The following is a 23773-nucleotide window of genomic DNA, read 5'->3' as shown; positions in this document are numbered from 1 at the left end:
ACGACAATGTCCCCTCGCAGCATCGGGAGCACGGCATCAAGTTACCAAGGTAGCTCATGAATATACAAAGTACTAAGGTAATCTCAATCTCTTACATTTCCGAAAGGTGGCTATTTCATAGATAATTAAAGTAGGACAAGGCACTGTCAGCTGTGATAAGGCAAACAGACCCGCTGCATCCTTGGTTCTCCCGTATGAACGAAAACGACTAGAATTATGCATAATCAATTCCAGAATATCCTACTCCCGATTAGTCAAGCTGCTGCCCATGTTAAGCACCGCTTCTCGGAATTTGTGACAGAGTCCGCTCCGCCTACGTACGTATGATGACAGATGAAATTCGCCAGGCGAGGGCGAGCCCGAGAGTTCTATTCACCTCTCAAGTGCTTGCTTACACATATATGTATAGCTAGCTACCAAGGAAACTTACTTAGGGCACCCTACCCAATAACAAAGTATGCTCTTTCTATTGTATTACACAATCGACAACTTCCGATCCTTCATCGCAACCTGGTAGTCCTGCTTACAGCTCCCGCAGTAAGTATCCCGCCACTGCTCGAGGGCCTGCCGTCTCTTAGCTGGTATAGGCTCCATGACCTTCTGTGACCCCTTGCCGGCTTCTGCCCCTTTCTTCTGCCCCTTTGCGTCGCCTTGCTGCTGAAGCATAGTATCCAGTTCATCACAGAGGAACTTTTCATCTACCAACCAATTCTCCCATTCTGACTGTAGCATCTCTCGCTCAATGCTGTTGACAACCCTCATGGCTACTAACAAGTCATGTCGGTACGATCCTAGCCGTTGTCGAGTCCGTCGAAGTCGACGGGCTGTAGCACGACTAGTAGGTGTAGCCAAACTAGCACCGGCATCCTCCCAGGGCGTATCCATATCTGTCGTATCCAGTAGATCCTTGAAGGTCGAGAAGCATGTGCTGTTTTCGGGAAAAGACAACCCTTGATTAGTCCCCGATGCTGCATCCAGATCCGCAAAGTATATGGCCTTGCTCATCATGGAGTTGGGTCGAATTCCGATGTTTTGCATGAATCCTGCTGCTCTTCGCTCTCTCCACCACGTCGAAGTCTCGTTCGACGTTAGTAGGAGATTTGTCAGTGTGCTGAATGCGAGAAGCGCAAGGATGATCCACTGAGCTGTAATCAAGTTGAACAAGTTGCGCAGCACAGCAATAGCCCACATGATGAGTGACGATACTGCACTCTCTCCCAGGGACCGAATCGTCTCAAACACCATCGTCGTCAGGGTTCGAGGCTTGATGGCCTGCTTCTTTGTTGAATCTGTTGCAGCAGGCGAGAAGACCACCACCTCTGTCTGTTGCCCAATCTGACCGTACACCTGAATTGCTCTGTTTGTTCGGCTGCGAGTTCCAAGCTTTCGAACTTGATCCGTAGCAACCTCAGCCAACTCTTCAGCGTCACTTGCAGCATCGTGAATGGCTTGGCGGTCAATCAGGTTTTTGGAGAGCGCTGGGTTTTTGGACCAATCCGTTTTTGTGTAGATGGCTAGTTTGCACTTGGACTTGGCTACATGCGTTATGACAATCTTGGTCACAACCTTGAACCAGCTTGAGTGAGGCAGATGCCACGCCGTCTTGACATGAGTCACCACGTACGTAACGTGATCGCTGAAGACATCGATGATCTGGTAGTCATTAACATCGGCCGTTTTGGACCGACCCAAGACATCTTTGTAGTCAACCTTGAACTGGAAGTCACGTCTCATCCTGCCTTGATCAACTAGAACCCAGGGTCCTTGAGCGATCTGCTGAGCACGTCGTTCAAAGTACAGCTTTGGGAATACGAAACTCTTGTCACCGAACAAAACGTGGAAGCAGGACTTGGCACTGATTTCAAAGTGTCGCTCAGCCGCCATCTCCTTCATGCCCTCTGGTTCATAAATGACAGGGCGAGCTGGCAAGTGAAGTTTATGGTTATGTCGAGTCCTCGATTTCGAAAGACGAAGCGGAGGGCTGAACTCCATACGCCGAGCAACGGGCCGCCCCATCGAAGTACCGTCATCCATGGGCGTGTTTGCCGAGACCTCCTCCCAGCTTTCGACACTGGGACTTGGGCGGTCATACTCTTCCATTTCGAGATTGATCAAGGTGGTGATGATCGCCTCAACATCCATGGGCTCCTCAGCCTGGATGTCATCGATTAGTAGGTTGAGACGGGTGTGGAGTAGACCAAGGTCCTCCAAGAAAACTTTGATAGTGATCCTGGTATATCCTGTTTCGTTGGCGTTTTCATTCAGATGCAGGAAAATGAAGTCGCAGTCCCTGCCTGGCGCTGCCGTTACTTCACTGATGATATCAAGGCTGATACTGTAGGCCGTTACGAGTCCTATTTGTTGTCCGTAGAAGTACATATTGTCGGGTGTAACGTATATACGGCCATCGCCCGCCATGTCTGGCTTGCCGGGCCCTCGCTCAGGAGACCCAGTCCAGGCGGCCCGGAAGACAAGCACCAGCTTCTCCTCCAATGGCGCATCTGGGAAAAGGAGTCGAAACTGTGCGTGTTGCGCTCTCAACTCTGGGGGATAGTTTCGGGGGAAGTATTCGCCACCGTCCTTCCGCTGAACACCTTGTCCTACGGTGCTTCCAGGAACGACAACACCAATAGGGTCATCCTCATCGAGTCTGGGAAGGACGGGTTGTGGCGGTGCGTTCATTGCACCCCAGAGACTTGTTCCCCAGTAGTTCGCAACCACAGACGCAGGGAGTTTCCTATTGTTACCTACAGGTTGGCGTTCTCCTGCTGTCAGGACTGCAATACGACTCAATCCAGTCATCGAGGGTGGCTTGGCCAGGGTTGCTGGAGCCAAAGTGCCAACCTGTGTGTCAACCGATGGCAGCATGCTAGGCGTCTGCCTGAAATTTGTTGTGCTTCCAACAGACCCTGGAAATCCTGGCGGTAGCGTGTGGCTAGTAGCCATCATGCTAGCCAGTCCAGTCGTGGAAGCTGAACCTCCCTGTCCAGCTTCGGGGCCTTGGGTGCCAAAGGTCGCTTTGCGATGTAGGTCGAGTTTTTGGATGATTCTGGCAGCATGCTCACGGCCACTCTCGCCCTCTTCTCGAGCCAGGTCTCGACCCAGAGCAGTGATGGTACGACGAGAGATGCTGCCGTTAACGTCAAAGCTCTGTCGTGTACTGAGGTTACCGTCTGGTCCTGGAATAGGCAGTGTGTTTGTTCGGTCAATACTAGGGCTTGATTCATCGTAGATACCGATCTGTGCGTCGAGGGCCTTGGCAGAGAACTCGGGAATACTGGGGGGAGAGATGGAAAACGCAGGATCAACGGACCCGGGAAGAGAAGCACTAGTTCTGTTCATGCTGGTTTCAAAAGCCCGCTTCTTGGTAACCTCAAAAACCTCCAACCACTCGGTCAGCTCGCCCTGAGTCTCTGCCTGGAGCAGGATTGTCTGGCTCTTGGTCTTGACCTCGAAGCAGAAGCGTCTGTCTTCAGCCACAGCCGGCTTTGCATTACAAAGCAGAACTCCAATCTCGTCACCCTGAAGAACTCCCAGAGGCCCTGGTATCAGCCAACCAAAGATGCCATCACGGCAATAGTACCATCTCCTGATCCACGTATGTCTTGCTGGCTTCCCTGAGAGCACCCGCAGGAACAGCCATCCTTGCTTTTCAGAGACAACTGTGGCACCTTCCTCAAGACGAACAGTGATGGGGCCACGAGTGCCGAGGAAAGGAACGGTTGAAGTGCTGTAGTCCTCGAGCTCACGGGATGGCTTGAATCCTGCGAGCGCATTTTCTCCAATCTCTCTCCTGGCAGACTGCAACTCTCGCCTGAAAACCATCTCAGACGCTCCCATTTCATTCGACCAACCCTGAATGCGCTCCATTTCCTGATTCCAGCGTGTAGTGTCGATTGCTGCTTCTTTGGCACGCCGCAGCTGGCTCCAACGCTCACTGCATATTTTGACAAGCAACTTATCCATACTAAAGCGCAGCTGCGGTGCAAGCTGGCAGTAATCCATCGAGGCCTTGAGGTATGCCTTTCGGGTCTCAAAAACAGCAAAGGCATCTTCGCGCAGAGCTGAGGGCTCCTTTGTCTTTGACTGACTGACGTATCGAGCGAGCGTAGAGTCAAACGTTCGCTGCGCCTGCTCCATGGCCCTCCTGCACTCCTTGAAGTTCCTGAGATCGCCAACGATGAACTGCCGAATAGGGTCGACAACTAGACCTTCCATCTTCTTCATTGTGCTTATCATCTGAATCCAATACTCTCGCCATCCATCGCCCACCCTCTTCAAAGCCAAAAATGTATAATCATTGTCGACAACGCCGTCAGCCGCCGAGGGCATCGTCTTCACGAGAAAGGTATTAATCGTCTCTTCGAGGGCGAGGATATCGTGCAGTAGTTTCGACGTCGACTGAGCATATCCGTTGAGCCATTTTTCTATAGCATCGACTTGGTCGCCAAAGTTTGCAGCGGTTACACGAAAAGTCGGGGAATCGAGTGCTGCTTCGTTGAGGCCGACGGGGATGGCGCGGCCAGCCTGGTTGGCCGCTGGTGGAGGGGAGTCTTCAGGCATTATAAGAAGATAATTATGTTTAAGCGCCTGACGACAGCTTCAGTTGACACTGAGCTGAGGTCCCTCTGTAGCGCAGAGACGGGAGAAAGGGAAAACTATATGACGGTGAGAAGATGAGATGGAATGATGTTGACAAGATGTGTTCGTTGATAGGTCATTTCCAGGTATCCTAGGTGCAGCCCATGTAAGCTTGTATTGACGTAGCACATCCATGCTGGGTACCTACCTACCTAGGTACCTAAGGTCCGCGGACCCCCACAGTGACCAGAAACACCGGAATGGGGCATGGAGCTAATATTGTTCAAATACGCGGTGATCAATAATACGATATCATACAATGCTAGTAAGCCTTATTTCATGAAATCGTAAAGTATAATGTGATTTCCCCCTGATTTATGGATATTCCCCCCCCCCCCGGATGGAGAGGCTCTTTTCATCCGCCCCCTCTGTTTTCAGTTGGGTGATATGGAGTACATCAAATTATTTCACTTCAACTCAGAACAATGGCCATGCATACGACTAGTATTTCGTTGACCCGGCGTGTAATGCCTGCTCATGACTATATATGCCCAATCAGGGACAAGCCTTGCAGCCAGCTAACGCCGACTCTACTCAAATAACAACAATCTTCAGGCCGGACGTCGCGATATGATGCGTTACCCATGATGACCCTCAAGATCGATCCCCTAGCCGCCGTGCCACCGCTATCTTTCAATTTTAATGGTTGGGCCTACCAGCCGTTAGACCTGACATTCTGATTTCCTGAGGTGCAAGAATTGGAGGGTCTGAGATGTACCTCTATTCCCGTCTATCATAACTCAAGCCGTCATCATTGTGCGAAGCGGACTGGGTCGCGATGCCTGGCGGGAAGAATGGAGAGGCGCGAGACTGTCCCTCTCCACCAAGCGGTGCTGGGCGATTAACATCGGCGCGGCATCGGTCGACCTCTGCGCCTCGGGGCGCATGGCACTGTTGTTGTACATGGACGGATGAACTTGAGTCGATCCCTCGCTGGTAACGAGGGGATCCGCTGGTCAATCTGTTTGCTCATTAGAATCGAGAGCTCTCATTTCCCAGAATTTATGCCAACTCACCGTCGTAGTACTCATCGTCGTCACTCAAGTCAGCCAGCTGCTCAAAGTTGACCTTGTAGCGGAGAAGACCGCCGATACCACCGAAACCCTTGACGAACTGGTTGCCCTCGGTGGATCGGTCAGAAACAAACTCAAGAGTGGTACCAAAGTCCTTGTAGTGTTCCGCAATCCATTCCAGGAAGGATTCCTGAGAAACAATTTCCATCTCTTGGCCAGTCTCCTTGTCGAGGAACTTGTCACGGTTGGTCTGCTCCTGTTGCTTGGTGGTGTGAAGGATGACCTCACTGCCGTTGCTGTCTTTGAGAACCCAGCGGGTGATCTCAAGGTTCTCGAAGACGATCAGAGTCTCGACGGCACCGAGCTCGAGAGCCTTGAGGGTGTCCTCAATGCCGTAGCAAACCTTGCCAGTGTCCTGGCTAATCTCCTCAAAGTACTTTCCGATGAGCTTCTTCTCCTGGATGAACTTGACGTTGCCGAGAGTCTCGGAAGACAGCTCGATAGCCTGGTTGAAACCGTTCTCACCACCATAAGAAACGTCAACAACCTTGATAACCTTGGTCGCAAGACGGCCGTCGAACATGTCGGAGGCGTTGAGATCGTTCTTGAAATCGGCGGAACCAGCAAGAATGAGACCAGCGACGTTGACCTTGTCGGCAGTGATGAAGTTCTGGACAGCCAACTCGGCAACCTTTCGGACGTAGTTGTGACGCTTCTCCTCTCGCAGACGGGCGAAACGGAGAGCGGACTGACCACCACGACCGTGCTTCTTGGGAAGATCGACAGAGAACTTGTGGACGACCTCACGGGTGTTGCCGCTAAGAGTTCCAAACAGGGCACCGTTACCATCCATGATGATGAAGCCAAACTTCTGGTCGGACTCGAGCAGCTCGGCCAGAGCCTCGGTGTGGAACTTGTTGTCGCACAGGTAGAGGGAGGTGTTGATGGGCTTGAAGGGCTCGAAATCGATGTTGACCTTTCGCTCCTTGCCTTCCTGGGTCAAGATTTCACCACAATAGACGACCAGACCGTTCGGGGGCACCTTGTTGTACAGCTTGAGGCGCTGCTGGGTCGAGGTAATGGCGGACAAGACAGACTGTCTGTTGACTCGAGATTTAATGTTGGAGGCGGTACCCTGAGGGGGTTGTTAGTGTCGTCATAGGGGAATTTCGAGAGGACTCTGAAGCCGTACGTATTCTTCAGCCAACATCTTGGCTGCTCGAGAGACTTGATCCTTGGGAGCTAAAAGGACACACGAGTTAGTGCGCGTTTTGGGAGGGCTTGTCTCACGAGAACGGCTTACGGATAATGAGGGAAATCATTGAGGTTCCATTTCCTCTGGCGGCTTCAAGACGCTTGATCAGCTTCTTGACCTTCCAGATCTCAATCTATTGAACGATGCTGTCAGCCATTGTCTTTGGGGTTTGTCGATGGCCTAGACGTTAATTTCTCGATCGCGGGGCAACGGACGACACGAGAAAAGAAGAGGGGCATTCGAGGGCTGGGATGAGGATAAGACTCACGTTCTTCTCGGCCTCGTTCGCCTGAGCGTCACTCATTTTGGCGGTTGAACTGTGCTTAGCTCAGACCTTTGTATGTGAGTGGTATTCTTCCGGTAGAGATTTCTCCTCGAGAGTCTGGGAGTCGTGGAACTATTAATTCTGGACTGGACTCTGGAGCCTGAAGATCCCAAAAGTTGGATGTTAGTGCCAGATTTTTTCGTGCAGCGAGCGATGACCTAGTGAGGCACCCACACCCACACACCACAGAGCACACAACCCACTTTCATTTGCTGCTTAATTGGGGCAATGAAGTCAATGCACTTCACACTTCCACTACGTAACTTGGATTTTGCCTTCGGGGACACTACATTTTGAAGTACTTTGCTTGAAATCATTGGTACCCGAGTGGGCCTCTAATACATATATTCACTGCTGACAGCCCAGTCCAGGCTCTTTGAATCATGGGCTTTTGCTGCCTGTAGGTATGCCTCGGTTTTGGCGAACGATGGATGTTGGGTGAGTAATTCGGTGTGCTTCATGACTGACTACCTACCTATTTAACGAGAATATGATGTCAGAGCAGGCTTGGATTCTACGCCTAGGTAGTATGAATAAACAAATGCCATCCTATTATGGTATATTGCCTGCATCATATCTGTATTTCCTTCTGAAGCCTTTCACTTCTTATTCTGTGGACGCCTCGTACGCCTCGAAGAAGGTCAAATATGCCTCCTATGATGAATACTCCTGCAGTAGCTGGCACCACATACTGATAGAAGAGAAAGCATGCAACAAAATACCCAGCCAAGAGGAAGAGAACAAGGCAGATCGCAGCATAGGTTATTCCTTTGGCGCTTCTAAGAGCAATGTCAAGAAGATCCAAAGTTGAATCGGCAGCATGAAGTAGAGACTGGTGCATGTTAGTTCGTCTACAACACTTGAAAGGAGGCACTGGATATGGAAAAACAAGAGCAACTTACCCGTCCCCCCTCTTCTAATTCTATTGTCGTCGTTCTCCTTGGTGTCATCCATCTGGTCATTGAGTCGACTCTTGTGCCAAAGCCAGCAGTGCCTGAGAGGTCTGGTTGACTATGAGATGCAGCAGCCATAGGCAATAATGAGGTCCCATAGGTTTTAGGAGGATTTTGCAACGACACATCCTCTGTGACGCCTGTCATGCTGTTCTGTAAGTTGAACGACTGTACTCGGCTCGAGAGCACATCGTTACTCTCTGGTCCTGGGCCGCCCCTCGTAGTATTGTGTAATAAGGCGGGACGTTTTTTTATTTCGATCTCGATCTCAATCCTTCGGAAGTTCTTGATTGCTATAGGATATTTCAGTCAATGTCTCAAATTTCATGTTTTGTGTGACAGACTCACTGCCAACCTCGACTGCTGTCAGAGCAATAACGATCAGAAGAAGCATAGGCATAATCTGCCCAAAGCTCGCGGTCAATAGTGGCTTGACGTCGGCACCTTGATAGAAAACACCAATGACCAGTGTGTACAGGGCAATTGAAAATGAGAAGATGGCGACCAGCAACTCAAACAGAACTGAGGCAGCCATCTCGGCCACAATAAGCGGTGTCACCATGGTGAAGGTTTCCAAAAACTCAGGACTTTGTTCCAGTATTGCCGCCTTCTTTCGATTCCGCTGGCGCTTATCTTTTTCCTCATGTCCCAAGTACTTCTGAAAGTCTACCTTTCTCTGACCCCCCGAATATATCCATCGTAGGATCGTGTTCTTGGAAGTGTTGTTCTCGAGTTCGTATCTTAGAGAGTTGTCCAGTTTGATCGATCGGAAAGCGTTCCAGTAGACAAAGACCAGCATCACAGCAATTGAGAAGCATCTGACACCCATTGATCCTAGACGAGGTAATACCGGATAGTGAAGGCCGCAGAGAAATAGCCTGTCGCGCGGCTCGGATAGTGTAATGAACTCTAGGATCAGGGTTGCCACGAGGAGACCCAGGAACAACATCATCAAGCCACCACGCAAGAGGGCTTGCTTTGGATGGTTTCTGAAGTACGACTTCAACACTAACAGCGTGCATAAGTGAACGGTGGATGATAAATAGCCTAGCTGGGCGCCGATATAAAAGGAATAGAGCGATACCTTGCAGACTTGTGCATACATGGCGATGAGATAGCACAGCCCAACGGCCAACATCTGGTCACTCAATGCGAGTAGAAGGGACTGATAGCCAAGATTGCTAGGGGACTCGTTGGCAGGTTTCCTGACCCCGATCCAATAGAGGACCTTCTCATCGACTCGCATATACTGCTGCTTGGGTATGCCGCGTTTGAGAACGGCCATGACGGCCACAATGACCGAGATTGCAGATGTGATGACAAAGGACAATACAACCTACATAGAATATGTGAGTAATAGAACAGATGTGAATCAAAGTAATGGACTTACACCAATTCCATTCATATCAGCATCCACCACATGCTCAGCTGGAATGTCACACTGAACCCCTCCATTACAGAAGCTCATCTTCAGAGCAAAATACTATCGTCAAGGTTATGGACAGGATTGACTTCATGTCGTCACAGGTTGAGTGACAATAAAGAAGGGGTTATTTGATTACAGGCTATGATGGGCCTGATGCCGATCATCACTTTTAACCAACCTTCAGCCCTATCCTTGTTTTACACCATGTCCGCATACGTCTATGCTGACAACCTTAAAAGCCACTGGTCTACATGTCACACTGCATCATCTCTTGAGAAGCACGTTTACCTTGTATGATTCCAATTGGTTCAGGTCTCATCTACTGTAATAAAGATTTAACTCATATGATTGCATAAACTCCAGTAACCACCGTTGCACTGATCATGATACTCGTCACTCATACCTAGACCTTCTTGCAACTCTGCCTACCAATCAATTGATGGGCAGGTGTCAAGAGTTTTACATTGGTCGCAGACCTTATAGGGCTAGTTCAAGCCTCACGCTGTTCAGGAAGTCCCTGTCCTGTTACAAGATGTGTTTATATGTGCCTTGGGCGTTCCAAGCTTCAGATCATATTACTAGCTTGTATGAAATAAACTTGGGCCCTGAGAGAGTTGTATAAGTCGCATACCACATACGTCTATGAAGCGGACAGGGACGAGGCGATTCACCTTGCACCTATAGACCAATAGTACTGAAAAGTCATTGATACATGTCAGATTTATTAGTTCAAGTCCCCGCAGATTGTTCCAGAAATTCAATTGGCTTTCTTCTATGTAACCCGGCCCAAGGTAAGCTGTATGTTCAAGGGCTACTAGTTCATTCTTAGCTGTTGCTGTAGCTGTTGCTGTAGCTCAATGACAGGAGCTGTAAGTAATCGATGTCTGATATCCATATTCAGGTCTTGAGCTTCCCATTCAGTCAATGTCATTGGATCTCGGTCATTCCCCACCACCTCCACACGCTAGTAGTCTACCGCCCCAGCAGTAACGTTCCGCAGCTCGGCCATCCATGCGACGTCCATCACTACCTACCTTACCTCCACTATTTGTGTACTGACCTTACGGTACCTTTAGCAATCAACACCACTCTCATCAACAAGGTATCTACTATCTGTTCGGCGACAACAATCCGGGACATCTTGAAAACACCAGAATCGCACCATAATTCCAGCCGGGACTACGCACACCAAATATGGACTCGGCTCCCACAGAGCTTGCCGCCACTATACAGGCTGCAAGCATCGAACACCATCCAGATCCTGCTCTTGATACCAACCCGCCCACAGCAGCCGAGAGAAGACAACCTGTGACCCTAGAGCACGTCAAGCACGAGCACGACGATGGAATCGACGACGAGGAGGATGAAGAAGAGGACATCCCCTACAGCGTTCTCCGACCGGCGCCCAGACATTCCCACCTACCTCCTCTGCCAGATCTGCGCTTCGAGCAGAGCTATCTTCGAAGTATCTCCAAGGCGGATACATGGTGGAAGGTGGCGTTGATTACAACGAGGGATCAGGCATGTATATGTAGAGTATCAAAGCTTCTGGTTGCTAACACGGTGCCAGATCATCATGCCCTTGACCCAGGGCTTAGTGTACAACCTCTTCCTCTGTGGCTGGCAACATTGGAACAGAAATGCTCGATTGCACGGCAACACATTAGGTGCGCGAGTAAGACGCTGGTGGTGGGGAGTCAACAATTGTAGGTCATTGAACACATGGTCAAGCTTCATTCAAGCTAACTTGTTATCCTAGGGAAGATACCTACCCATCCTAAGAGAGGTTGACAAGATCGGGAGTTGAAAAGACTACACGCAATACTCAGGAGGCCGATCGCATTGCCATGTATGATTTACTAAGCTAAAAATGACGACAAATCATTGTGTAACGTCTGAGAAGCCAGTCCGGAGCGCCTATCAAAGCGTTTCACCCAGTATGGGCTTCTGCCACTTCGAAGCCCTGAACATGAACTTCTTAGTCGGTAGGTGGGTTGACAAAGTCTCTACATAACTACTGTCTTCTGGTTCTGAGAGTCTGTCCCTTGACCATTGACTATATCACACATCGCCTGTTTCTTCGCTCCTGAATGCACCACTCTCAGTGACATCTGCCTTCATGAAAGAATTAGATAGCAATACGGTCGTATATAGCTTGACATTGGTATAATAACTAATATGCCTCGCTATGCTGACATACTTGCCCATCTCAACCCCTCGCTGGGTCAAGATACTGTTGTCCGTTGGGCTTCCCTTTAAACCTCTAAAGAACCCTGTTCATGGGCACGCAAGTTCGATGCCATCAACACCTTGCTTCTTCTAATACTGCATTTCCATTCCGCCATATCGCTAACCTTCTGCGTCGCTGGCTTTTTGCCATATAAACCTTAGCTCCCCAACTCCAACAAAAACGTATAGTGTCAAATGACCAGCCCCTACTCGTGATTTGCCCCAACATCGAGAGGGCGGGGAACAGGTTGCGCATGCGTCTTTTCTGGGCTCCCTCTAAAAGCCAGAGACGTCGCATATAGGGCTGCTGGGCTTGCATTGTTGCGTTCAGCAAAGTTAGTGTTTGGAGTGGGAGATTCCTGGGCTGCAGCCTGTGCTTCCTTGTTGGATGTCGCTTCTGGAGCATCTTGCATCTCAACAAGAGGCGATTCTCCCAATCGATGCTCCTCGCCTGTCTTATCAGAGCTTGGCGTTGGCAGTTTGTTTCCGGCTTGCGAGTTGGGTCCTAGGACGTTCCGCAACTTTGGTGGTGTTACTGAAAGCTTTACAACCAGACTTCGGTTTTTCTCTTCCAGGTCGTCGTCCATCATAGCTTCATCTTCGTCGAAGTCGTCTTCGTCTTCTGATTCCTCAGGCACGTGCTCATCAACATCTTCCTCGTCATCCCCGAAATCGGCCTCGCTCTCGTCGTCAGAATCATCAGAGGCGTTATGCCGGGGCCCCTTGTTGTTCTCGGCCCAGCCGGTTGTGCCGTGGTTCACTGCTGCCGATCGGCGAGGCCGTCCCGTTGGACCAACAGATTGCTCTCTATCAACTTCAGACGTGTCTCCCTGTACACTGCCTGGAGCACTGCTTCCAGTTGTGGGGTTCAGCCGTGTTGGTGCCTTGATCTGTCGACCACTAGCAGTGGTGACAGGACCAGTCTCTGCAGGTGTGTGAGTTCCAGTGTTGCGAGTAGATCGTCGAGTTGTCGAGTCGGTGGTGAAGATGTCTTCATCGTCGGAGTATGTATACTTCATCTTCTTGCCCCGAGTTCGACCCTCATAAAGAGAAAACCCAGGCTCCGGTCTCTTGAACTGTTCCTTGCGCGCCTGGCGGTAATCACGGCGCTTACGTTTCTATAAAGTGTCAGTACTGCAGTCGAGTTGAGAGCTGTGGCAGAACCCATTCTTGGTGCCAGAGCCAGGTCTCTATAACTAACATCTTCGCCGGCTTCGAATCGAGGAACCGCAGAGAACATTTTCTGAGCTAGCTTTGTAGCCTTTGGTCCGCCATCCTTAACCTGGAGCTTCTCAGCAAGAGCCTTGAGCTCTTCGATGGTACCCGCAACGCTCCACCATGTTCTGTTGGTCCCAGCAGGATTGCTCTCTCTGTAAACGCGGAAAGCAGTGTCGTCTTGTCCTTCAATCAGAAAATAGCGGCGCTTGTCTCCATCTGATCCCCAAGGCTGTACCGATCTAGGCTGGTTCGTATCATCTTCGTGGCGGTTTTGCTTGTATGATTGATTGATAAGTCCTTTGACGGTGTCGGAGGACGAAAGAGTCCAAAGAATTAGATATCGCAGGAGTGTAAGCTTTATCAATGTTAGTACCAGGGACAGTCTCGAGGGTTGGTTTGCTAATACGCACTCGTTGCGTAGGGTTCATCGAGGCGAACGTTGCGCCTCCAGACAAAGGGCTCTTGTCCTCCCAAGCAGGTGCCCATTGGTTCTTGTGAGTACTGACAGCATCCTCTAAAGCGCGACCGTAATGGCCAGGCCTAGTTGTTGATTAGCGCATCATTTCTTGCGACATAGGGTCCTGCCATACTTGACATCTTGCTTGCGATTTAATAGTAACCCCAGCAACGCGCAAAGGAAATGTTCTGCTCGATCGCCAGGAATGGGTTCGACAATATCACGTTCGAGTTCTTGTGGGCCAAAATGGGCAAGCGATTTAGGAAATGCGTCGTTGAATCGGCTTCTGAACATCACAATGAACTGTAGCTGTTAGCTTGTACTCTTGAAGTCCAATGCGCGACTGTAGCGCGTCGCAACAGCTCCGACACGCGCTGAATGGCAAAATAGAAAATTGTGAAAAGGAGACAGGCACAGTAGTAGGACACATACTGCGATGTCTGGATTATCTGCCAATACATATTCATGAGGGGGCGACGGTGAGCGTTTTCGTGGTGGCGGCGAAGCCTCCTTGGCTGGTTTGTCTGTAGCCTTGGAGAAGTATTTCTGGATACCCTTTTTGGGTTTGGCGACTGGCTCTTGGACTGGCTCTTGGACTGGCTCGTCCAACTCAATATCAGAAGGTGCAGGTGACAACGAAGAGAGCGAAGAGAGGTCGGAGGAGTCGTCTTCGGCCGACATTTTTTGTGTGGTTTGTTGATGTGAGGTTGACATGGAGATGGAGATGAGTGTGGGGAGAAGGAGGAACGACGTAACTTGGGCTCTGACACAGAACAAGCACACACTAGCCTGGTTGAAGAGCCGCAGATTAGGCTGGTGAATCCTGATAGGCTAGACAAATATCAATTGACTATCTAAACAATCAAGCTCGCAATAGAAACAATGTAAAAAACATCCTTTGGTGTTCCCCCCAGCCGAGAGCTCTCTGCAACCAGGCTGTTGCATCCTTGTGACAGCGACCGCCTCTTGCGCCCTCCCCATACGGAGCTTCTGGGGCACGATCTGGACCAAGATCTCCGTTTCAATGTCATGATGAGATTATTCCAACAAATGTGGTGTTTGGTAGTATACCACCAGTACACAACTCTCATCCCTTCCCTCTGCGGTTTAGTTTCCGCATAAGTAGATTGACTCTCGCGTTGGGCCAAGACGAACTGGAGCGTCTTCACTTCTTCGTCATCTTGGCCAAGTTTGGCCGTATGATCTTCAAATAAACACCCTGGCCGAACTTCGGCACCCAATCAACCCCCGATGTTCTTTCTCCTCGAGCAGTGCCAGTTGCCGCATTGCCAAAAACTTTTCTGGTATGGGTCGCCGGAGCCATATCTGAAGAATGAGTCGCATAGTCGTGAGTGTGAAAACCAAATATTGAGAATCGGCATCGTGTGCTCTCACCGCCATGTAGCATTAGATAGCGCAATTTCCCGCCACACTCAAGGTCTGTCTCAAAGACGAAGGGCTATCCGTCAGAACGGGCCAAGAATGAACATGTCCCACTAGAAACATATCGCAGAAGTTGTCGCGAAGTCCAAAGACGTAAGACAGAGGGCATCCACCTAGGAATATTCCACTTTGAACGCCCCGTCCTCCCCTTGTCGCTCATCATGGATCAACCACTTGGTCGACTTCAATCACCTCAACATCAAAGTGTATCGCCCCGCTTAGCATCCCGCAACGCAACATAAAAGCCCACGCGTGGTATATACGCAAACAGCAGGAAACGCAAGATTGATAACAGGCCATTCAGAACGGCATCAGCGATACCGACGAACAGCATATGTGGTGAAAGCGACGTGGTGTAATCTAGCACTCTTGAGCAGACGAGATATTGCTGAGAATCAAGCATGCACCAGATCATGATTGCGCTGTCGTGGTGATGATCGCTGGTGATGACCTCAGCTCAGTTTGAGCGATGTCGAGAGGCGAAAGGTCGATTGGTTAAGCACGCGTCGCGCCAACATCCAATGACAGAGACTGGATAATTTATGGGATCTAAGTACCTAGGTACACTGAGGTATCCCTGCCCGTTCTACCTTAGGTACTATTGACCAGGGAGACCCCACATTCGAATTGGAACTGAAAATTGGAAAGAGCGATCGAGCCCTACCACGTGACTGGATCCACCGTAAACTGAGAAAGAACGACGCACAAAATTAGCAGCGCGAGCGTTTCTAACAACACACCAAGCGGCCATCGCCAGGTAAATATCCCCTCCCCTTCCTTTCTTCCTCGCCCACGATCTTTCATACTAACCCGCAGCTTCACAGACTACCCTTTCCTTTTCACACCGTGAAGAAGAGCCGCCATGGGTAGAGTTATTCGCAACCAGCGTAAGGGTCGTGGATCCATCTTCAGTCAGTACCGAACGAGCCTCTCCACGATATCGAAAAACATCAAAATACTGACGCCTATTAGCGGCCAACACGCGCCTGAACAAGGCTCCTGCTAAGTTCCGCAACCTCGACTATGCCGAGCGCCATGGCTACCTTCGAGGTGTAGTCCGAGAGATCGTCCACGATGCTGGCAAGTTTCCCGAACGATGAGCTTCCCGAGAATTTTTTTGACGGAAATTGCACAATTGTGTGCAAATGCAATGATGGAGGAACGACAACTAACGATGATTGTCTGCGCAGGTCGTGGTGCCCCTCTCGCCAAGGTCGTCTTCCGCCACCCCTACCGATTCAAGCAGGTCACCGAGACCTTCATCGCCAACGAGGGCATGTACACTGGCCAGTTCATCTACGCTGGAAAGAAGGCTGCTCTCACCGTTGGCAACGTCCTTCCGCTCGGTGAGATGCCTGAGGGTACTGTCGTCTCCAACGTCGAGGAGAAGATCGGTGACCGTGGCACTCTCGGCCGCACTTCCGGCAACTACATCACCATTGTCGGCCACAACCCTGATGAGGGCAAGACCCGCATCAAGCTTCCCTCCGGTGCCAAGAAGGTCGTCCACTCCGGCTCCCGAGGAATGATCGGTATCGTCGCTGGCGGTGGCCGAACTGACAAGCCTCTCCTCAGTATGTTTTCTCGGAGGATAATGAAATGAGGCATCGGATTACTGACACGTCTCGCAGAGGCTTCTCGTGCCAAGCACAAGTTCGCTGTCAAGCGCAACAGCTGGCCCAAGACTCGTGGTGTTGCCATGAACCCCGTCGACCATCCTCACGGTGGTGTACGTATTCTCAGAATTTATGTGATGGGAGACAGAAGAGCTGACAATGGACACAGGGTAACCATCAACATATTGGTAAGGCTTCTACCATCTCCCGATACGCCGCCCAGGGTCAAAAGGCCGGTCTTATTGCCGCCAGAAGGACGGGTCTCCTCCGTGGTACCCAGAAGACAAAGGAGTAAAGTGGTGGCTGGGTTCATGGTCTCATTGGGATGGTGTTTACTGGCTTGCTTGCATCTATTGAAGGTACTGCCGAGAGCAGATGGCTGGTAGCTCCGAGGGCAAGTACTATGGCATTTGGCGCAAAAAAATCTGAAGGCCGTTTCTCTGTGAAAGATGTGAGCGAAGAAGTGAGATACCACGAATACCAAAAAAAGGCTTCCATGAGAGAAGAAGCATGCTTGGTTAAAATAATGTCCATTCAGCGATTGTGTCCAATCACGCACACCACGCTTTTTTATTATGGTAGTGATATATGCTCAGCTTCTTGTCATGAATTAAATTGCTCATCGGAATGCTTTGTAGACTTTACAAGAACAATTCTTCTGAATTATCGAGTAAGGGGGTTAATTGATGATTATCGCATGGGGTTCTTTTGGTAATCAAGGTATCGGCGAGGTCACCGGATCATGATGAGGTAACCAGATCTGGATCGTATGATGGCTGATTGAATGCATTTATATTAAGCAGAGAGCTCTGGTCGTCCGTCGATCATAAATTTGTAATTTTGACCATAGAAACTCTCATCATTTAAACCTGTCGGCCTCGAAGCTACTATTCGGGCACGTAATCAACATAAAAATGTTGGCGAGACCATCTGCTTCGACTCTCCGACTTGAACTTCCTTCCCTCCTTCCCAGCTGCCGTCGCACATGTACTCGCAACTTCTCCAGCTTCGCTCCTTTTCGGTTGCCGAAAGACCACGCCCCACGTTTTTACCCCACCAAGACCAAGACGTTTGACCCCTCCATTCACCTCAAACTCTTCCCCTCCGAAGCTTCATCTACTTTTTTATCCTCATCTATATCACATAGTTTCTCTTTCCAAACAAGACAGTTAAGCACCATGTCTGCCGTTAAGGAATACTCTCTTCTCTGTCTCGAGAACCCTCTCCTCGGTGAGTTGCTTTTCAATTGCACTTGCAGGAGAAATAACTCTCAATGCCCCTCCATTGCAATCAGATACTTTACCCGCTTACCTCGATTTGCTCCATTTTGAACATTTTCTGACAGGCGCTTTTTGTTCTATACAGACATCCAGGCCAAGGGTGACCAGGCTCTTCTTGACAAGTATGGTCTCAAGCCTAACGACGCCATCCTCGCAGAGGAGAAGCATCTCCCTCTCTACGAAGACCTCCTAAACAACTACGATGCCAAGCTGATTGCTGGAGGCGCTGCACAAAACAGTGCTCGAGGTGCTCAGTACATCCTCCCTCCTAACAGTGTCGTCTACCTTGGTGGCGCTGGTGATGACAAGTATGCTGCTATCCTTCACGATGCTGTCAAGGCCGCTGGTCTCCGTGTTGAATACCGTGTCGACCCCAAGGAGAAGACTGGCCGATGTGGTGCTATCATCACCGGCCACAACCGAAGCTTGTGCACAGATCTTGGCGCTGCTAACCACTACGACCTCGATCACTTAAAGAAGCCTGAGATCTGGAAGCTCGTTGAGAACGCTGAGGTCTACTACGTCGGTGGTTTCCACTTCACTGGTACGAGCCCGGTCACAAACATCACAAACACTATGATAATGCTAACCCATGTTAGTCTGCCCTCCTGCCATTATGGAGCTCGCCAAGCAGGCTGCTGAGCACAACAAGCCTTTTGTTCTCTCCCTGTCTGCTCCTTTCATCCCTCAATTCTTCAAGGAGGTTGTCGATGCCAGCGCCCCTTACTGGGACTACATCATCGGCAACGAGACCGAGGCCGCCGCCTATGCCGAGTCCCACGACCTCCCTAGCAAGGAGCCCAGGGATGTTGTCAAGCACCTCGCCAACCTTCCCAAGGAGAATACCAAGAGAAAGCGAATTGCCATTGTCACTCAGGGTACCGACCCTACTCTGGTTGCTATCCAGGGTGAGGACGATATTAAGGAGTTCCCCGTTCACGCTATTGAGAAGGAGAAGATCAACGACACCAATGGTGCTGGTGACGCCTTTGCTGGTGGTCTCCTGGCTGGTATCCTCCAGAACAAGCCCCTCGAAACCAGCATTGACATGGGCCAGTGGCTCGCTCGTTTGAGCATCCAGGAGCTTGGACCTTCGTAAGTTTACCCGCATGCACCATTCTTGCCAAGTTGTGTTCCCAAAATTTACTGCTTCATTCCTCTACCTATCTTTCTTATCAACAGCATAGCTCCTTGACTAGGGCACCAATCCCAGTAACATGATAACAAACCTCAACTAACTCTCATGCAGATACCCCTTCCCCAAGCAAACCTACCAGGCTGCTTAAATCTATTAACAACTCATCTTGCACATCCTTCTTGGATAATTGAATGTGGTTCGGCGTTGCTGGGGAAAAGGGAAACGGTTTCAACAACGGCGTTTGCATCCAAAGGGAGAATATACCCCAAACTGAGGGCTCCCAAGCGCATTGAGCGGCATGGTATCCTCCACGATATCGAGTATTTGGCAAGCATATTATCTGAGTGAATATAAAATGAATGACTTCTTGCTTTAAAACCCAAGATCTTGCACCGACGAATGGTGTCTATACCATCAGACTGGATGAATACCGACTAAGCTTGACCCGGTTGGCGAGCAAACTCATCAGCTGTCGCACGAGGTCCGAAGACATGGAGCAGCCGAGGTAGGCCAGCGTACTGCACCTGTAAAACTGATCCATTATGCCGTCAACATCTTCGAAAGCTGACCGATTCCAAAAGATCAGTACTCCATGCTGGGACACGTGCAGGTGCTTTATAGCGAATCGTCGGCTATGCAATCAATCATGTTCCGTCCCGAGTGGTCTAGACCAGGAACGAGACGTTTTTGAAAGCGCAAGAGTCGACGAAAAACTGGGCAGATTGGAATATCCCAATTTCCACGGCGGTGTACTAAAGCACAAAAGAACAACCTACGCTTCTACTTATTGCCATAAAAGGCAGCCTGCAGGATGGCAGCATCATAACTGGATGTCGTTTCATCCATCTGGAAACGTCGGCCCGACGAGGATGATGCAGGATCCTGGATGTGATTGCGATCGTAGCGGCTCGTGTCCATATAGCCAACTCCAGTCGGCATGCCGAAAGTAGCCTCATTAGCAGGTGTGCCTTGATACAAACTGCTTGGGTGTGAGAACGCAGACAAAGAGGAAGACGTAGCGTAGCCGTTCGGGGCTTGGTGATGACCATAGGATTGAGGTGCTGTCTCGATGGACGTGCGGTTGTGGTTTTGGCCCCATTGGCTGGACACCGAAGTACGAGGGGTGCTAGAGCTACCGAAAGTTTGAAGCAAGTTGTTGCGATGGGCCTCTTCGGCAGCTGAGCTAACACGAGGGCTGGCCATCATGCCACTGCCAGCTCGGGGAGTCGGCATGGTTGGTAGCTGAGGAGTAGAATTGGTGAAAGGGTCCTCAAATGCGCTGATGGTTCGTGACGTTTTCCTTGTAGAAAAGTTGGGACTAATGGGAGCTTCGAAAGCATCCTTGTATGAGACCGAGGCATCGCTACCCTTATGGGGTGTCGGGGTGTATACCCAGTCCCAGGGAAGAGGTTCAAACTTGCCAGAGGGCATGGAGCCTGTGGTAGGGCTGGGGTCAGCCTGAAGCATCCCAAAGACCTCGTTCGCAGTTGTGCTATGCATTCCGTATGAGGTCTCATCAGTGGAGCAGGGACCAGATTGTGCCTGTTCAGGGGTAGGGGGCCTTAGGAAAGGAGCAAGCATGTTGATAACAGTGTTATCAGCATCGTCAGGTACGGACTGCTCATGGGGAGGCTGTGTCTCGATAGATGCAACGAAAGGCCTCCTCGCGTCCACCTTGGACGCAAGTCGGTTCCCTGTTTGTGGGTTGTCCGAAACGGTGCGATGTCGACTTGCGGTCCTGGTGTTGCTCTGAGCTTCCCGCACAGGAGAACTCACAATAGACATCGGCTGGGAAGTATCTTCGCTCGCGGCAGGCTTTTCCTTGTACTCAAAAGCAAGGCCTTTCTCGGAGACATGGGCGGCAAGAGGGCACAAGTCGTCCTCAGCCAGGAAGTAGGCGCATCGCAGTATGTCCAAGATTCTTGCCAGTGTCTCCTGGAAAGTGCCGAGTCGTCTCTCTTGGGATGGCAGTCTTGGCTTCAAGCCACCGCTCTCAGAAAAGTAGGATCGGCAAGCTTGCGGAACCTGGTCCGGGGCAAGGGGAAGCAGACCTTGGGTCTGGACATCCTCCGCGAGAAGATATGGGCATGAGGCCAGGTTTTCCTGGGTATATGTCTCGTTGCACAGTAATGAGAGGACCTTTGAAATGGCCTTCATCATATCTGGCAGTACGGTGCCAAGAGCTTTACCAGCCGCGAATATTTCCTGGCGGCGTGCAGCCAGCCACATGCCGTATATACGAAGCAGAGGTAGAAGCGCCTCGATCACGGGGGATGATTTGGCTGTTGCTGGGTCCTCGGAAGCAGGGTTCTCGCGGCCGACAATATTGGTGAGCTCAGAGATGAGTGCCGAGCAAAACGCAAGAATGAATTGAGCGTTGATGCGCAAAGTATGGTGACAAAAACGTGAAGCTGCCTGTGTCTGTGCCTCTATTTTGTATTAGAAATAACAATAAGCATTATATGACTAGCAGACCTACCGGTATATTTCTGAGTGGCGATGAAGTAGCTCGACATGTTGATCAGGGACATCCTGAACAGAACCTCGGAATAGTCAGGGTTCTTGGAAGCCATATCAAGCCGATGGAGGACTTCCCGTTCAAGTTCCCTGCTGCCTGCCATGGTCTCATCCCTATAGTAGGAAGCATGAAGCTTAGTAAACCAGGTGACGAATGCATCGCTTGGTCCACGTGCTTGCTTCTTAGGCGGATTCTTATCCGGCTGGAAATAGCTCTTGAACTTGGACTCAAGATTCTGCTTCACGTTGGGATGAGGATCGGCAGTTGCGATGCTCCGGTAAAAGTAGTAAAGGATATCTAAATCTTTGCCTTCCTCGAGGCTTATCATGCCCATCTGGTGGAACGGGAAACCGGAATCGGGTTTCAGATCGTGAGCAAGACTGTAATAGGCCAGTGCAATCTTATAGCTCGATTTCTTCAGGCCTGACTGAACCTGATAACGCGCCAGGTCGCCGAGACAAATGAGAGTGAAGTGGCATGAATTGATGACCAGTGGATAGATCGAATCGGGAACGGGACTGACGACATCGCTACTGGGGGATCCGTCCACCTCGACGCCTTGAGCAATGCGCTTCAATTCAGGGATGTCGTATCGGGCAGAGAGGCGCTGGACATATCCCTTGTAGAACTCCTGAGCAACATGTAGAAAGCCCAGATACTTGTCCCCAAACTTCCGTCGCTCCACATTGCGCTTGTCACCCTTCTGCTTTGGGGTGGTTTGTTTCTCTCCCTTGTTCTTGTCCTTGTCGCCATTGCGCTTTTCGTTGGCCGTCTTGTCAGTCTTTTGCTTGTCCGAATTTTGCGCCAGGTGTCGGAGGCGAACCAGGGCTTTTCGATATTCGTTGTTGATACTAGTATGCACCAACCACATAGTTTGGTCGGTACGCTCGGCGACAGCATACTCAAAGTCGAGATAGATGGTCTGCACACAGGCAAGGCGGAATCTATTTTGTGGGGTTATATGAATTAGCTTCATGAGCGCAGCAAGCCGCATGCGATCTTCCTCACTTATCCAGAACCGTATCCATCGCCTCGAACTGGGAGATGTCAACACCAGAGTTATTATCTTTTGGAAGCTTTTCCATGTGTTTTGTCAGTTGCTTTCGCAGTTTGACTGCCGAGCTAGTAGATGTCAGCTCCTGAGTGTTTACTGGGTATGAGCAAGGAATCAGTATGTGGTGTTTGCGCAAGCCGATCAAATCATGGTGTTTTCATTTTTATTTTGGTTTTTTGGTTTTTTTTGGCGGGGTATGATCACACGAGGCAAATCAATGAATCAATGGCTCCTTCACATGTATCTTGTGAGTGAGGATATTCAACTTACCGCCACGTTTGTCTGGCCTTACCAGAAAGATCCGCATGCTCTGGTTTTGCGGCCTGGACGGTCGACGTCGCGGTCTCGGGTTCCATGATCGCGGAGTCGGTAGGATCGGGACGTAAACTGTGTGGACTCGAGGTTGACGCAGGCGGACACGGATGCGCAGGGGTAAAGGGCAGGACGAAAGGTGTCGCGGCACAGTTCTAGAGCGTCGGTATCGAACTGAAAATCGTTTCGTTCATGCTTTCTCTGGTATGGGATCATGGAAAGGCTTTCGGTCCATAACTCATTCGCAGATCGGGTCGTTGGGTTGAGATTGAGGTTTGGCACTGGCACCAGACTCGGTTCGCGAAAATGGAATCGTTGGCCGAGAAGACACACATTGGTGAAGAGATGGAGGGAGGGGCGGGTTAAGTAGAAGAGAAGGGTAAAGTGAAGTATACGGCAAAGTAAAATAAGGCAAAGCAAGGCAAAGTAAACACGCGCAATAATAATCGACCCGAGTTATACTGCAGGTCTATTGTTAATTGCGCTGTAGAGCCAAGCGTGACTTTGGTGAACGTAAGTTGAAAGAGAAGGGAGAAAAGTATCACTGTGACACCTCAGAGTGATGAAAGGTTGAATGAACCGAACCCCTCAAGGTTCAGGCCAGGTCAGGTCAGGTCAGGTCAGGCTCAGCGGTCTTTCCAAGGCACAAGATTTTAAGCCCAGTCAGTGGTGGTGCTGAGTCTTACTGCCCTGTGGGTTCACTTCGGATTGGATCCATGATTGCCTTGCGACGAGTGCCTACTAACCTCACCTTTTACTCGCTGGGGGACATTTGGACCCTGGAAATACATCCATACCTACCTCAGATACCTTAGTTAGTAGCTTAGTAGTATGACATCGTTCCCAACTCAAGCTTGAAGGTGAACGCATAATTATCAGACACGAGAGTACGGTC

General features: G+C 50.3%; 9 protein-coding genes across 25 annotated transcripts; 3 read left to right on the top strand and 6 right to left on the bottom strand.

Annotated features, from left to right (window-relative positions):
• Positions 1 to 190: 190 nt before the first annotated feature.
• FOIG_12152 (uncharacterized protein) lies at positions 191 to 4766 on the bottom strand. The gene has a single exon (XM_031212928.1). The coding sequence runs from the start codon at positions 4561 to 4563 to the stop codon at positions 475 to 477; it is 4089 nt and encodes a 1362-aa protein (XP_031057224.1). The 5' UTR covers positions 4564 to 4766; the 3' UTR covers positions 191 to 474.
• Positions 4767 to 4806: 40 nt separating this feature from the next.
• On the bottom strand, positions 4807 to 7430 carry FOIG_12151 (eukaryotic peptide chain release factor subunit 1). 7 transcript variants are annotated; one of them, XM_031212923.1, is made up of 6 exons: positions 7178 to 7430; positions 6958 to 7042; positions 6847 to 6896; positions 5658 to 6789; positions 5360 to 5602; positions 4807 to 5293 (listed from the first exon to the last, which is right to left on the bottom strand). In XM_031212923.1, exons 1-5 carry the CDS (start codon positions 7211 to 7213, stop codon positions 5598 to 5600), a joined length of 1308 nt encoding a protein of 435 aa, XP_031057219.1. In that variant the 5' UTR covers positions 7214 to 7430; the 3' UTR covers positions 4807 to 5293; positions 5360 to 5597. The 7 variants fall into 7 exon arrangements, with proteins under 7 accessions (XP_031057219.1, XP_031057223.1, XP_031057218.1 ...); XM_031212927.1 differs by having other exon boundaries at positions 6847 to 7042; XM_031212922.1 differs by having other exon boundaries at positions 4807 to 5602.
• Positions 7431 to 7608: 178 nt separating this feature from the next.
• Positions 7609 to 9655, bottom strand: FOIG_12150 (uncharacterized protein; the record flags this gene model as incomplete). The annotated part of the gene is made up of 4 exons (XM_031212920.1): positions 7609 to 8066; positions 8137 to 8480; positions 8536 to 9523; positions 9578 to 9655. 4 exons carry the CDS (start codon positions 9653 to 9655, stop codon positions 7806 to 7808), a joined length of 1671 nt encoding a protein of 556 aa, XP_031057216.1. The 3' UTR covers positions 7609 to 7805.
• An 884-nt stretch (positions 9656 to 10539) lies between these two features.
• On the top strand, positions 10540 to 12652 carry FOIG_12149 (uncharacterized protein). The gene is made up of 3 exons (XM_031212919.1): positions 10540 to 11134; positions 11184 to 11319; positions 11373 to 12652. Exons 1-3 carry the CDS (start codon positions 10808 to 10810, stop codon positions 11402 to 11404), a joined length of 495 nt encoding a protein of 164 aa, XP_031057215.1. The 5' UTR covers positions 10540 to 10807; the 3' UTR covers positions 11405 to 12652.
• On the bottom strand, positions 11607 to 14088 carry FOIG_12148 (uncharacterized protein). Of its 3 annotated transcripts, none has more exons than XM_031212916.1 (4): positions 13651 to 13968; positions 13471 to 13600; positions 13044 to 13415; positions 11607 to 12960 (listed from the first exon to the last, which is right to left on the bottom strand). In XM_031212916.1, exons 1-4 carry the CDS (start codon positions 13809 to 13811, stop codon positions 12049 to 12051), a joined length of 1575 nt encoding a protein of 524 aa, XP_031057212.1. In that variant the 5' UTR covers positions 13812 to 13968; the 3' UTR covers positions 11607 to 12048. The 3 variants fall into 3 exon arrangements, with proteins under 3 accessions (XP_031057212.1, XP_031057213.1, XP_031057214.1); XM_031212918.1 differs by having other exon boundaries at positions 11645 to 12960; positions 13471 to 13820; positions 13950 to 14088; XM_031212917.1 differs by having other exon boundaries at positions 13471 to 13946.
• A 185-nt stretch (positions 14089 to 14273) lies between these two features.
• On the bottom strand, positions 14274 to 16496 carry FOIG_12147 (uncharacterized protein). Its single transcript, XM_031212915.1, has one exon. It carries the CDS (start codon positions 14923 to 14925, stop codon positions 14683 to 14685), a length of 243 nt encoding a protein of 80 aa, XP_031057211.1. The 5' UTR covers positions 14926 to 16496; the 3' UTR covers positions 14274 to 14682.
• Positions 15653 to 17321, top strand: FOIG_12146 (60S ribosomal protein L2; the record flags this gene model as incomplete). Of its 4 annotated transcripts, XM_031212912.1 has the most annotated exons (6): positions 15653 to 15717; positions 15785 to 15871; positions 15933 to 16040; positions 16151 to 16534; positions 16592 to 16689; positions 16746 to 17321. In XM_031212912.1, the coding sequence occupies exons 2-6, from the start codon at positions 15823 to 15825 to the stop codon at positions 16869 to 16871; spliced, it is 765 nt and encodes a 254-aa protein (XP_031057208.1). In that variant the 5' UTR covers positions 15653 to 15717; positions 15785 to 15822. The 4 variants fall into 4 exon arrangements, with proteins under 4 accessions (XP_031057208.1, XP_031057207.1, XP_031057209.1 ...); XM_031212911.1 differs by having other exon boundaries at positions 15653 to 15871; XM_031212914.1 differs by having other exon boundaries at positions 15690 to 15717; positions 15933 to 16534; positions 16746 to 16871.
• Positions 17322 to 17415: 94 nt separating this feature from the next.
• FOIG_12145 (adenosine kinase) lies at positions 17416 to 19927 on the top strand. Of its 2 annotated transcripts, XM_031212909.1 has the most exons (4): positions 17416 to 17806; positions 17942 to 18400; positions 18456 to 18951; positions 19106 to 19927. In XM_031212909.1, exons 1-4 carry the CDS (start codon positions 17491 to 17493, stop codon positions 19140 to 19142), a joined length of 1308 nt encoding a protein of 435 aa, XP_031057205.1. In that variant the 5' UTR covers positions 17416 to 17490; the 3' UTR covers positions 19143 to 19927. The 2 variants fall into 2 exon arrangements, with proteins under 2 accessions (XP_031057205.1, XP_031057206.1); XM_031212910.1 differs by having other exon boundaries at positions 18456 to 19927.
• Positions 18344 to 23503, bottom strand: FOIG_12144 (uncharacterized protein). 5 transcript variants are annotated; one of them, XM_031212904.1, is made up of 4 exons: positions 22837 to 23503; positions 22521 to 22634; positions 21474 to 22456; positions 18344 to 21423 (listed from the first exon to the last, which is right to left on the bottom strand). In XM_031212904.1, the coding sequence occupies exons 1-4, from the start codon at positions 22920 to 22922 to the stop codon at positions 19775 to 19777; spliced, it is 2832 nt and encodes a 943-aa protein (XP_031057200.1). In that variant the 5' UTR covers positions 22923 to 23503; the 3' UTR covers positions 18344 to 19774. The 5 variants fall into 5 exon arrangements, with proteins under 5 accessions (XP_031057200.1, XP_031057202.1, XP_031057201.1 ...); XM_031212906.1 differs by having other exon boundaries at positions 22521 to 22798; positions 22859 to 23503; XM_031212905.1 differs by having other exon boundaries at positions 22521 to 23503.
• Positions 23504 to 23773: the final 270 nt, after the last annotated feature.

Source organism: Fusarium odoratissimum (genome assembly GCF_000260195.1).
Source record: "Fusarium odoratissimum NRRL 54006 unplaced genomic scaffold supercont1.25, whole genome shotgun sequence".
NCBI classification, from domain to species: domain Eukaryota; kingdom Fungi; phylum Ascomycota; class Sordariomycetes; order Hypocreales; family Nectriaceae; genus Fusarium; species Fusarium odoratissimum.
Note: the sequence above shows the minus strand (reverse complement) of the source record. Positions and strands in the feature narration are given on the sequence as shown.

Excerpts from the sequence above, each read along its gene's own strand:
- FOIG_12147 (XM_031212915.1), bottom strand. The coding sequence starts at position 14,925 with ATGCTACATGGCGGTGAGAGCACACGATGCCGATTCTCAATATTTGGT.
- FOIG_12144 (XM_031212904.1), bottom strand. The coding sequence starts at position 22,922 with ATGGAACCCGAGACCGCGACGTCGACCGTCCAGGCCGCAAAACCAGAG. Across the intron at positions 22,635-22,836 it reads AAGGCCAGACAAACGTGGCG|CTCGGCAGTCAAACTGCGAA; the intron begins GTAAGTTGAATA and ends GACATCTACTAG. Across the intron at positions 22,457-22,520 it reads ATGGATACGGTTCTGGATAA|ATTCCGCCTTGCCTGTGTGC; the intron begins GTGAGGAAGATC and ends CCCACAAAATAG.
- FOIG_12148 (XM_031212916.1), bottom strand. The coding sequence starts at position 13,811 with ATGTTCAGAAGCCGATTCAACGACGCATTTCCTAAATCGCTTGCCCAT. Across the intron at positions 13,416-13,470 it reads CGATGAACCCTACGCAACGA|CTTACACTCCTGCGATATCT; the intron begins GTGCGTATTAGC and ends ACATTGATAAAG. Across the intron at positions 12,961-13,043 it reads GATTCGAAGCCGGCGAAGAT|AAACGTAAGCGCCGTGATTA; the intron begins GTTAGTTATAGA and ends GACACTTTATAG.
- FOIG_12152 (XM_031212928.1), bottom strand. The coding sequence starts at position 4,563 with ATGCCTGAAGACTCCCCTCCACCAGCGGCCAACCAGGCTGGCCGCGCC.
- FOIG_12151 (XM_031212921.1), bottom strand. The coding sequence starts at position 7,213 with ATGAGTGACGCTCAGGCGAACGAGGCCGAGAAGAAC. Across the intron at positions 7,043-7,177 it reads CGAACGAGGCCGAGAAGAAC|ATTGAGATCTGGAAGGTCAA; the intron begins GTGAGTCTTATC and ends ATCGTTCAATAG. Across the intron at positions 6,897-6,957 it reads AATGATTTCCCTCATTATCC|CTCCCAAGGATCAAGTCTCT; the intron begins GTAAGCCGTTCT and ends GTGTCCTTTTAG.
- FOIG_12149 (XM_031212919.1), top strand. The coding sequence starts at position 10,808 with ATGGACTCGGCTCCCACAGAGCTTGCCGCCACTATACAGGCTGCAAGC. Across the intron at positions 11,135-11,183 it reads TGATTACAACGAGGGATCAG|ATCATCATGCCCTTGACCCA; the intron begins GCATGTATATGT and ends ACACGGTGCCAG. Across the intron at positions 11,320-11,372 it reads GTGGTGGGGAGTCAACAATT|GGAAGATACCTACCCATCCT; the intron begins GTAGGTCATTGA and ends TTGTTATCCTAG.
- FOIG_12145 (XM_031212909.1), top strand. The coding sequence starts at position 17,491 with ATGTTGGCGAGACCATCTGCTTCGACTCTCCGACTTGAACTTCCTTCC. Across the intron at positions 17,807-17,941 it reads TCTCGAGAACCCTCTCCTCG|ACATCCAGGCCAAGGGTGAC; the intron begins GTGAGTTGCTTT and ends TGTTCTATACAG. Across the intron at positions 18,401-18,455 it reads CGGTGGTTTCCACTTCACTG|TCTGCCCTCCTGCCATTATG; the intron begins GTACGAGCCCGG and ends AACCCATGTTAG.